The sequence below is a fragment of the Mixophyes fleayi genome, chromosome 2, assembly GCF_038048845.1.
Source record: "Mixophyes fleayi isolate aMixFle1 chromosome 2, aMixFle1.hap1, whole genome shotgun sequence".
In the NCBI taxonomy this organism is placed as follows: Eukaryota; Metazoa; Chordata; class Amphibia; order Anura; family Limnodynastidae; genus Mixophyes; species Mixophyes fleayi.
This window is the reverse complement of record NC_134403.1, coordinates 202,721,097-202,733,400: the sequence shown is the minus strand read 5'-3', so window position 1 is coordinate 202,733,400 and position 12,304 is coordinate 202,721,097. Positions and strand designations below refer to the sequence as shown.

Sequence of the window (12,304 nt, the reverse complement as noted above, 5' to 3'; positions counted from 1 at the left end):
CATGTGGCAAGGACAGTGATATGACCTGGGGGTAAAATCATTAAAGTAAGAAGCCCTACTTAGATAAAGAAAGTTGCCAGAAGGGGAATATATTCTGTGGGGGCAGATAGAGCTTTGTGTACCAGACAGTTGAGTCAAATTGAGTTAGGAGGGAGAACAAGCAGACCAATAGCTTTGTTTTTTGTTTAAGAGGGCCATAACATCTAAAATGGTGTTCAATGGTAGTACGTATGTTGTTTAGAAGTGCAATTTAAATTTTGTAGCACTATTTAAATGTTCCTAACAACTGTATCACCTAATCGGCGTATAAAGTTCCTATTTGCTTAAATAAATTAGCAAAAAATTGACTACATTTATAAAGTTTATACTCTTCGCCCCCACAAACATTAGAAAAAGTTCTTAGGCTTAAATCATACTAAATGTAGATAATATGTTGCTTCAGTAAACTGTGAATGTTCTATTTGCTGTAACCATTATGATACGTGCAGATTTATTTAAGCCAAGGATGCTTATTTACACTACTTCCTCAATCATATTACCCAGTACAAACCAATTATTGACAAAGCCTGATGACTTGTACCCAACAGTCTGGTGCAAAGGGACCAGTTCCTCGTGAGCACTGCAAATAATGTACAGATCACCAGGTTGTGTAGAAGTAGTTATAAGACAAATGGTCAACCTAAGAATCTCAAACATGGTTTATTTACAAGATCTAGCAGCACAAATTATGTTAAGATTTTGCTTTAAGCATTCAACATCGAACATTTTAAATTGAAGGCCTTAATACCTCCTTTTGACTTATAGACAGCCTGAAAACAAATATTAGAAACTAGATGTAATAAACATGTCCAAATCATTCTGCTGTTTTCGCATATATGCAAGACATTTGCTTATTGAAACATACTGCACCTGATCTTTTCAATTAAAACCAATATTTAAGTCATCTGTTTGTCAATTAGAGCAGTTAATGTGACTAAAACACTGCATGAACCTCTGCTTTTTAAGTAAAAGTAGTTTAATATATTTAAAGGACAAGCTGTCCAGCTACATAATTTTTTTCACCTATTTTCTCACATGGTGACAGAATAATGAGTCCCTGGAATGCAGATATTTTCACCAATCTCTAGAAACCATTGTGTGGTGGAGATATCCAATACCATAGCAAATCCAAGCATAGTAATATAGTAATATCTACTACACAGGGAAATTATGTAGTTGTAATTATGTAGTAAACATGAAAAATTGACAATTACCCCCCCCCAAAAAAAACACACCCCACAAACAATTACAATTTTACCAGGACAGATTGAAAACACAAAAACATTCATTTAAATGTAGAAATTCACCTTTGTTTAATCCACAAGCTTTACACAACTTATGTTTTAATCTTTTGCAAAAAGAAAAAAATACAATAGTCAGAGACCAGGTCATGTGATGTAGATTTGGGAACAGGTAATTGTCCGATAGAGACAGCAGATACTTTAAGAATGGAGGCAACAACGCACCCCTCAAAAAAAATATAAGTGAAATTCCAGTGTTCCATGTTAGCTTCTCAAAAGAAAACACATGTCCACAACACTGTGGAAAACAGAACGTATTGAATATAGCAGATCCAGAGGTAAACTGGTTTTAATGGCCTCAAAACACAGGTATTGAACACAATGGCAATATTACTCTACGATTGTTAATGTATTAACAGAATTGCTAAATCCTGCACCTAAACAAATGCATGGGGCCTCCTTCTCACACTCAGTATGTCCTTCATGTAATGGTTATGAAAATAAACAATTGTCTGTACACTTTATTAAATCTGGGACATTCATAGCGTGACAACGGAAAAATATAAAAAAAAAAAAAAAAAAGAAAGAAAGAAAAAAAAAAAAAAAGGGAAACATTTTAACCAAATATCAACACTGACAGTACAGAATTGGGCCAATACAATAAATGTTCATGGCTAGCACAAACAATCGATTCCCACCGCCTTGTCTCAGAGGTGCAGTTGTTAAAATCCTCCCATTAATGTATGAATTAGGTGTATGATGCAAAACCTCAACATAGTAACACTTTGAAATACTCTAACCTTCCAAGTGCATGAAGTCTTCAGAAAAACAGGGAAAGTACAAACAAATAAAAATTTACAATTTAGCAAATGAAATTGAACAGAACTAGGATTGAGGGGAAACCTGCGCTTTCCTCATGGAACGCAGTGCCTTCTCTCGTAAATGCTTCTCCAAATCGTCCAGATTTCCTTCTCCGTCACTTTCAGTCTCCTGGTGGGGGGGAAATGTATAGGATTTTTGTTTAGGGAGGTACACGCCCGTCATCAGCAGAATTTTTATTACACTGCAGCAGAAGACAGAAAAGGAGGCAGAACAGTGATTGGTGACCAAAACTAATCAACGGGGCCCCCCTACACTTCCCGCCCACCAACTTATTCTGTTTACAGGGGGCAGTATACTTTCTGTAATAAACAAACATGCAGATGCGGTTTAATAACTTGAGGATAATGCATTATTAGGGAATTAAATTGTTGACAAATGGAAGGGTACATACTTTAAAGATTGGGCAAAATATGCGCCTCCCTCACCTTCTTTGCTTCAATGTCAGCATCTGGTTCAGCTGCCTCCTCGGAAGTAGGGGAAACAGCAGCTACAGCCTTTTCTTTCTTATGCTTTTTGTGTTTCTTGTGCTTCTTATCCTTCTTATGTTTCTTGTCCTTTTTCTTCTTCTTCTTTTTCCCTCCACCGCCATCCTGATCTGAAATCTAAAAGGAAGAGAAAAAAAAACAACTTAACCTTAACAGTAGTAGATTTTTTTTTTATTTTTTTTTACACGAATTCCACAAGATTCCTCACAAAACCAAAAACTTTTTATAGAACAAGAGCACTAAATGTGGACACAGTATCTCCCCAAAGGTTTCAGAAAAAAAATAAGGACTTAACACAAATACAAAAACGCCACTCATTTTATGGGGGTGGGGGGCACAGACGATGGGGACTTCCCAAAGCTGCCCATTCGGGTGGGTGCTCAGTGGTTGCAGCATCTTCCATTGAAAACTAGCATCTTTCAACACAAACATTGATCCTTTAAATCCCAGTACCAGGCAGCAGCCCAACACTGCTCAATATGAGGATCCATGCAGTGTGGCCCAAAAGGCACAACCGGTGAAGAACAGATTCCCAGCTCCAATGTAAGACTGTCATATAACAAAAGTAAACCATCAAACGATAGTTTGCTTCCACACAACCTAGCCTCTTTAGTGAGCTCTAGTTTCTCATTGGATGCCCAAGTTTACCTAAACTCAGGAGTCATAAAGTTAAAAGTCCTAATAGAATCCAAAGGAGTGAAGAAAGCCCATGTCTTCTAAGGATAGATATTGGTGCAATGCCAGGATCACAATGTGCTGATTTAAATGAAACCTTAAGACTGAATAGATGTCTTAGTCCTGTCCGCCTGAAAAATGAGATACTGAGAACTACAATGCCTTCAAGAGCAAGTTCAAATTCCAAGGAGCTAGAAAGTCTGCACTTCTGCTACTGTGCCGCACTCTGAAAGAAGACAGAGAGCTGAGAACAGGACTTTAAAAGAACAGAACATTTTGTTTTGGTCAATGCATGATCTTGTTAGTTTCTGCCATGGCAAGGGAGCTCTTTGTTCCTCCCTGAGGGGTGATGTATGCCACTGCTGTGGCAGTGTCTAAGAGAGTCTTTATGGGCTTTCCCCATAACAGAGGACATCCTCTGACTAGAGTTGCAACACATTTAATTGGAGGCCTGGCTTCCACTAGAGACCAAATACTCTGAAATAGACATTAAAGAGTGAGAATGCTAGCATCTGTTGTTACGATTGTCCAATACCAAATGGCAAAGGGACCGATTATTGTTGAGGCGATCTACTCTGAGTCACTACTGAAGACTGGAGCATTTTTGGAGACATGAATGATGAATTGGCTGGTAAAGTGAATGTGATAGTAGTTCCATTTCGATATATATGAGCGCCATTTGAAACGCTCTTGAAAGACTGCCTGGACCACATTGTCTGTGTCCCCCACCGACGTAAGAGAAATTAGTTGTGTTTTGTATTTTGGACAACCAACACACATACAGATGGTATTTTTACGTGAAAATATTCAATTGTTGCGATTAAAGGTTTACATAATTCGCAGGGTATGCAGACACAAGTTATTGAAAGTAAAAGCTAAAGCACAATTTAGTATGCTCCTCTTCATGTTAGGAAACAAGTAAATACAATAGAAAAATCTGTAGAATATGTGATTGTGTGTGTAGAGCAGTTTGGGTACCTGAGCTGGAGATGGGCTAGGTGTGGTGCTCTTGGCTTTCTTTGCAGGAGGTGGAGCTGGAGACCAGTTGCCAGAGTGAGAACGAGATCTAGATGGTGAAACTGCTTGTTTGTTGGGAACTGGTTCAGGGGATCCAGAAACAGACCTTGAGGATGAGCCTCTTGTGGGCTGTGGACTTAGAGACTCCCTTGATAAAAAAAACAAAACAAAAACACATTGCTTACATAGAAATCACATATTAGATGGAACTGATAAGCATGAAAAATAGTTCATTCTATATATATTGCAATTATAAATAAAAATAAGTTTTACTTTTTGATTTTTTTCGGTTCTGGAGTCCTGGATACTCGTCTTATAGGTCGCGTACTTGGAGAAGGAGACTGTTGCCTTCTTGGAGATGAAGATGGACCTCTCCTGTGTACTGAAGGGCTCTTCGAGTCACGGGCTGCCAGTGGGCGTGGAGAGATTGATAAACGTTTAGGTTGGGGTGGGGAACGGGCTTCCCGTCCTGATCTGCTTGGGGAAACTCCTTTTCTGTGCTTAGAAGGCAGTGATGGAGAACGCCTCTTTGCTCCAGGAGATCCTTTATGTTTTGGTGGCGGCGAATGGGATACTCTGAGCTTTGGTGGAGGAGACTGTGACACTCTTCGCTTTGAAGGTGGCTGAGCAAGTGGTGAAGAAGTTCTCCTTTTGGGGGGTGGAGAGGGGGAGTATCTCCTTTGAATGGGTGGTGAGTATCGTCTTTGTGAAGGAGATTGCCTGCAAGGAGAGGGAGACCTACAAAGTAAATAACAGATATAAATTGCAGCTGGAGACCAGTCTTCAACACAGTAGTTGAACAAAAAGTAAAAAATTAAACGCTACTGCAACAACAATTTATGCTATCAAAGCCCCCAAAAAACACAAACTAATTTCACATGTCTCTATGGGGCGTATTCAATTGTTAGCGTTAACGCTAACGAGCGCTCGAAAAATCTTAGCGTTAATACAGTAATTACCCGCGGAATTTCAGCTCCAGGGAGCTGCGAGCTGAAATTCCGCGAGTAAACTACGGTATTAACGCTTTTCGCGCGCAATAATACCGAATAAACGGTAATATTTTTAGAGCGCTCGTTTTTCAGCGTTAACGCTCACAATTGAATACGCCCCTAAGTGACAGTTATTTGCTTTCAAAACAGTGTCTCCATTTGAAATACTGAGATCTCGTCAATGTACAATCTGTTTTGCTACTGCTTGTTCACGTTTATGGATTTTTTATTTTTATATTTAATAAAGTAAACCAAATTATTATAAAACAAATAAAAACAAAAAAAATTAATCCTTGAAAGGATACTGGATGTATTATTGAATTCTCAGTTTAGGCAAGATATGGCAAGTAAAAGCACCATTTAAATTGTCATGGCTGAGCTTCCAGGAATTGCATTTAAGTTTCACACTCCACCCAAGCAACTTTTATGTTTATAGGGGTCTCTTTGAAACACTGAGTTAATAGCTTTTTATTTTAAAATCTATTAGACAGTGACTAGAAAAAAAACCCATAAAATACTTGGTCTTGCCCCAAACACCTCCCATTCCTAATTTAACCTCTTAAGATGGGTGCAAAGAAAAACAAAATGGCTTATATTGTATAAAAAACAACAAAGGCTATTGCTCAAAATGGGAATCCTAGACTTTAAGGAACAATGGTACCTCGCTGATTAGGAACCTCTCACTCCCCTCCTCAGTAATCACAAATAGCAATGCCACTTTAATTCCTTACAATAAAGAGCTTGGCTTACTGAGCACACCTCTACCAGGTGACTGGAAGTGCATGAACACTGCAGGAGCTCAAAGCAGATCATATCTGCCAAATCTCTCTTTTGGGAGTGAATGCCTGCATGTTTTAGGCTGCATACTGGGACAAATACAGAGGCAAGAGATTCATGTGCAGTTAGTGGATAAGGGAGTGTCTCCCCCACTGCCATAATCTACTTGTCAGCAACTGCTGAACAAGGAATCCCACTAACAGTGAATAAATATTCTTAGTTTTTATTTAAATTAATTTAAAGCCTAAAGCCTGTACATATTGTACAGGCAAATAGGTAATGTGTTTGGAGGCAGGCATTTAAAAGAAAAGCCTACCAATACTTAACCCTGCTCCTCAATTTTTTGTGTGTCCATGTACAATTCTTGAATACAGCATTTGTTATCCATAACAGTTCAGTGAATTTGTATAATTTACATTAATCTATTACCTTCGCCTCTGTGGAGAAGGAGAACGGCGTCTCCTGGGGGGTGGAGCAGGAGAAGGGCTGCGCCTCCTTCTGGCTGGAGGTGGAGATGGGCTCCTCCTCCTCCGGCTACAAAAAGAAAAGTATACACATTAGTCCGATAAACAAATAAGTTACATATCCTCAAAAATCTTGGGAGGAACTACAAAATTTTACGTAGATCTTCTGTCCACTTATCACAAAGTATTCTAATCATGTTAAAGGTTGAAACCGTATGTATTAAAATTCTAACTTGCTAATTTCACCTTGCAAAACCCTCCAGCTATAACCAGTTCTTTAATACAAAGCTAGAATATGTTTAAAGGCAGAGGTAGACAACTGCAAACACTTTAAAAGGATATTTTGTTACTTACACAAATAAAAATTGTATTATGAGTGCGCAAGGTTAAAATAGGAAAGTAATATTGATACAAAAATGTTCCCCACAACATTGGTATCATACACTCTTACGAAAACATATGGCTATTATACATTATAGTCTTAGCTATCCACAATATCATAAAGAGATTATCTAACTACTGAAGCCAGTTTCAAAGCTAAACAAACTGGTGTGGTTACATGACTTTGAACCAACCTCAAAAATATGTAAATTTATTTTTGGTTTGATAACCATGGTGTGTCTAAACTCAAAGTCAAGAGTTCAAGGATCACAGGTAAGAGACTTTAAAAGTAAACCATAAACTGCTGCCTTCTCTGCACGGTCAAGAAGTCCGTAACACCACAATGCGCTCCTTTAAAATTAATGAAATGTATACAAGTGAATAAAATCATTAGAGAAAGTGCTGCCAATTAAGACCATGGTGTATGTTAAAACTGAATATAGCATGTCACTTCAAAACAAACATCACTAGTGTGTCAGTTTATACACAAGTTTGTGCACAATTTGCTATTTTTTGTTTTGGAGTGCTGGGCTATCTTTTGTTTTCCCATGCTCGAGAAGAGCTAATCTTAAAACTTGTAGTGTGTCAAACCACTCCCCTTGGCCGACTGTATGGCTCAAAAAAAGCTTTTCTCTGGAATCATGTTCTCTATCTCACAGAGTGGTGTCTGTTAAACTTCACCAATTTGATAAGCAAGCACATTGCATTCCCTCTTTATGCATTTGGCGGTTATTTTTTTTTTTTTTAAAGCTGCTTAATAAAATGTTTTCATACACTACAAAGTGTCCCCCTTCTATTGATTTTACAGACTTTCGAGGTCCGTATAGATTTATGAAATTTTAAAGGGAATAGTCAGACATGTGTAAAGTATGTTTACTAAGCTGCGGTTTGATGCCATTTTTTTAAAAAAACAGCAATTCTATAAAGACAATACAATGCCCATAAGGTTTTGACTAAGAAAATTACTGCTGAGAATTGGCAGTTTGATGGAGCTGGCGATTAGTAAATATACCCTTAGTGTGTGGGGAGACAATCTGGATAAGATTTTGCTGGACTGCCCAAGGACATTGACATAAGAAAGTAGTTACAAGGAAAACAAAAAGGGATATCTATACGCAAAGCAAATCACTTTGTATGAGTAATTATAAAGAAAATAACTAGTAAAGTGCGCTCTGCAGAATGTGAAGATTCAGGAGAAACTTTGGTCACAAAAACAGAAGTTTTTTTTTTATTTTTACTTAGTCCTACTAAGTTCTAAAATATCTTTAGCAACTACTAAACATTACTAAAAAGGTTGAACAAACCTTTTAAGAGGTGATTGCCACCTTTTCAGTGTCTGCATCCTGAGAGCAAGGAGGAAAAACAATTTCAAGTTCATGAAAACCTAGTAATTTGCAAAATGTAACATTTTGGCTGGGAAGCAAGTAATGCAAATATTCTGCACTGAAAACATGTACTTACTGTGGGGACGGGTCCTTGGGTCTCTTCCTCATAGGAGAGGGGCTCCTTGATAGTGAACGTCTGCGCCTTCTCCCAACTTCTCCATTCTTCACTCCTGTGCGCTTTGGCCGCTCATCCTCTGAAGAGGATGATGATCCAGAATCTAGAAATTAATTGCAGAGCAACACAATATTGATTTCAGTGAAGGGATCATTTCTAAGAATTTTACAATCTTTTGTAAAAATGAGTATACACCCAAAAGCACTGAAACGAAATACCAGCATTCCCCTACAACTAGTAGAGATAATTTCTTTCATACTATAGAGCGGGGAGGGCGCACTGCTATCTTTGGTATGTGGACTGGTCCAGGAGTTGGGTACATAATTTGCATAAGCACAAATACATGTGTGCAACATAGCAGAGAAGGCAGAGCCAGCCTGGGAAATGCGCTAGCCAAATCTGTTGCAGAGCTAACATGGCTCGCTGCTAGACCTCCCCAAATGGCGTTAAATAACGCCTAGACCAGATCTGAAAGAAGATTTTGAATTCGCAGACTGCAAGTTCTGTGGGACCTATTGAGTCAAGGTTATTCTTCTTTATCAGGATTTGGCTCAGAATGCTTTGTTGTTGAGGTCATGATTCTATGAGCAAACGTTCACTTGGAGAGTGTGGTCCAGACCACGTTTAAGGCTAGAAAGTCTATTTCATAGACATGGAAAAAAGGAAATTTTCTGGTGCACAGGGTGAAAACTCCTTTTGGGCTGGGCCAACTTCTGTAATTTCTGCAAGAGGGTCATGACAAAGGCTGAAGACGAATTTCCTTAAAGGTTCAGATCTCTGCCCTGTCAGTCTATTATCAAAAAAAGTTAGCTCTTATGCCAGAGGTTCAGACATTTTTGCAGGGTGCACCGTGTGTACAGCTTCCATATGTTCCTCCAATTGCTCCATGAGACCTAAACTTGGTTCTAGTGGATTTGCAACATCCTCCACTTGAGTCTATGGAGTATGTGAAATGAAAATACATTACATGGAAGACTGTATTCCTTCTAGAAATCACTTTGGATAGAAGAGTTTCCGAACTAGGGGCTATGTCATGCAAATTCTCGCATATTATATTTCATGAGGACAGGGCAAGTCCTGCTAGCTTTGGACAGTAAGTTTTGTGCTCAGCAATTTTTGAGTGTACTCTACCATAGAGGGAGCTTTGGAATATCCCCCAAGGGGAAAAAATAAATAAATAAAAAACAAAAAACAAAAACAACCTCCCACAAGATTTTGTTTGCTCTTACATTAAATGGAGTTCTCATATTACATTGGAGGGACACTCTGCTCCCACCTTTTACACTCTTTATTTTTTCGGTTTACCGTTTCAAGTTGCTTTGTCCACAGAAAAGGGGAATTATTATTGTTTTAGTTTTTCTCTCCTATCCTGTAAGTCATCGTTAATAACTTTAGATCCTCGTAGGGAGAGTATGTAATAGGAGTTTCCGAATTTCTGCAGATTCAAATTAAGTGCCTAACTCCTAGACCTGCCCATATTTCCAAAGTAGCAGTGTCGCCAAATGAAATCAGAGAAGAATTTAACAGAAGTACAAAAATATTGTTTTCACAATTGCTTATTGTTCTTTTGCAACACTATTTTAACAATAAATTGTATAAATCATTGTACCTGAAGAAGACTGCTGATTTTGTCTTCTATACTGACGTCGTTGCTGCACTGAATCAGATGCTCCAATTTTACCTCCTTTTTCATCATCTACAAGAAGACGTGTGGTCTTGAAATACATATATCCTTACATATCTATACATGCGTACAGTCATGGTCAAAATTTTTGTGAATGACGCAAATATTTTTCAAAGTCTGCTGCCTCAGTTTTACGATGACAATTTGCCATCATAAAAACTGCAACAAAAAGAACCAGCCGACATCAGGTCATTTATTCTCTTGAGAACACAGGTGAGAGTGTTGACGAGGGCAAGGCTGGAGATCACGCTGTCATGCTGATTGAGTTAGAATAACAGACAGGAAGCTTTAAAAAGGAGGGCGATGCCTGAAATCATTGTACTTCCTATGTTAACTGCAAGGAAACACATGTAGTCATCATTGCTTTGCACAAAAAGGACTTCACAGGAAAGGATATCGCTGCTAGTAAGAATGCACCTAAATCAACCATTTATCGGATCATCAAAAACCTCAAAGGAAAGAGGTTCAATAGTTGTGAAGAAGGTTTCAGAGCGCCCAAGAAAGCGCCAGGTCAGTCTCCAAAAGTTAATTCAGCTGCGGGATCGGGGCACCAGTGCCTGGTGTCAAGGTCAGCAAAGCAGCCACTTCTCTCCAGGAAAATCATCAGAGACAGACTATGCTGCAAAAGATACAGGGATTGGACTGCTGAGGACTGGGCTAAAGTCATTTTCTTCGATGAATCCTTTTTCAGATTGTTTGGGGAATCTGGAAAACGCTTGTCCGGAAAAGTAAAGGTGAGCGCTACCATCAGTTCTGTGTTATGCCAACAGTAAAGCATCCTGATATCATTCATGTGTGGGGCTGCGTCTCAGCCAAGGGAGTGGACTCACTCACAATTTTGGCTAAGAACACAGCCATGAATAAAGAATGGTACCAAAACATCTCCAACCATCCAACTGTTTGGTGATGAACAATGCCTTTTCCAGCATGATGTAGCATCTTGCCATAAGACAAAAGTGATAACTAAGTGGCTCGGGGATCAAAACAACGAAATTTTTGGTCCATGGCCAGAAAACTCCCCAGACCTTAATCCCATTGAGAACTTGTGGTCAATCCTCAAGAGGTGGGTGAACAAATAAAACCCACAAATTCTGACAAATCACAAGCATTGATTAGGCAAAAATGGACGGCCATCAGTCAGTATGTGGCCCAGAAGTTGATTAACAGCATGGGCAAATTGCAGGGGTCTTCAAAAAGAAGGGTCAACACTGCAAATATTAACACTCTGCATACATTTAATGTAATTGTCAATAAAAGCCTTTGACACTTATGAAATGCTTGTAATTTTACTTCAGTATCAACATCTGACTAAAAGGTCTAAACACTAAAGCAGCAAACTTTGTGAAAACCAATACTTGTGTAATTCTCAAAACCTTTGGCCACGATTGTACACAAATAGAGATGTGTACTTTATAAAAAGGTGAGAGTCCTTCTCAAAAAATGTAGTGCTAAGAGAAGCAGAGCTGTGTTTATTAATATTGTCAAGGGTGAGCCACTTACCAGAATCTGACACGTCCCTTTTGCGTGGTTTTGGGGGTGGTGATGGAGTCTTTCGCTTCTCTATAATTGAGTGTTTTGGTACTGCAATGAATTATACACATGAATTAAAACAGTTGCAATAAAACTTGGTCTATCAAAGTGTAAGCAACCAAAATAATAAATAAAAAAACAAACCTTTTGTCATATAGCAGGAGGGGGAAAAAAATTATTAAAAATGTAGTTACCTGTAGCCCGAGCAGGAGAAAGTGATCCTCTAATCTTTCTCGAACGAGAAGACTGCTGTGGTGATGGAGAACGTCTTTTTGGAGGTGGGCTTGGAGGGGGAGACTGCCTATATCGCCTCCGTGGTGGGCTTGAAGATGGAGAGGAGCGACGAGGCTTGCGTGGTGGGCTGGAGGAGATTCTTTTGGGTTGCTTCTTAGGGGGTGGTGGTGATCGCGATGATGATGAGGAACTGCTGCTTCCAGACAATGATGCTGAAGAATGTCTTCTACTGTGTATTAAAGAATTTTAAAGAATCATTTTACAAGTATTTCGCAAGACTAATATTGATATACATCATACCCTAAATCAATGACTTAAAGCACTTTTTAAAATTACCTTGCTAAATGTATGTTCAGACTTCTAGCAGATGGCTTAATCACACATCAGACCATTGTTATACATACAC

At 38.8% G+C, this 12,304-nt stretch overlaps 1 protein-coding gene across 13 annotated transcripts in view; it reads right to left on the bottom strand.

Moving 5' to 3' along the window:
- Window positions 1-1,327: 1,327 nt before the first annotated feature.
- The window catches only part of SRRM1 (serine and arginine repetitive matrix 1), a 33,002-nt gene continuing 22,025 nt past the window's right edge, over window positions 1,328-12,304 (bottom strand). For 5 of the 13 annotated variants that reach the window (XM_075195357.1, XM_075195366.1, XM_075195369.1 and 2 more), the window contains 10 exons: window positions 11,859-12,127; window positions 11,635-11,715; window positions 10,060-10,146; window positions 8,412-8,553; window positions 8,255-8,293; window positions 6,535-6,639; window positions 4,613-5,077; window positions 4,301-4,487; window positions 2,588-2,764; window positions 1,328-2,270 (listed from right to left, as the gene is read on the bottom strand). In XM_075195357.1, the coding sequence (XP_075051458.1) occupies window positions 2,166-2,270; window positions 2,588-2,764; window positions 4,301-4,487; window positions 4,613-5,077; window positions 6,535-6,639; window positions 8,255-8,293; window positions 8,412-8,553; window positions 10,060-10,146; window positions 11,635-11,715; window positions 11,859-12,127 (1,657 nt within the window). In that variant the 3' untranslated portion in view covers window positions 1,328-2,165. Of the gene's footprint in view, window positions 2,344-2,553; window positions 2,765-4,300; window positions 4,488-4,612; window positions 5,078-6,534; window positions 6,640-8,254; window positions 8,294-8,411; window positions 8,554-10,059; window positions 10,147-11,634; window positions 11,716-11,858; window positions 12,128-12,304 lie in introns of all 13 variants that reach the window. The other 8 variants (XM_075195359.1, XM_075195358.1, XM_075195363.1 and 5 more) reach the window with 8 other exon arrangements.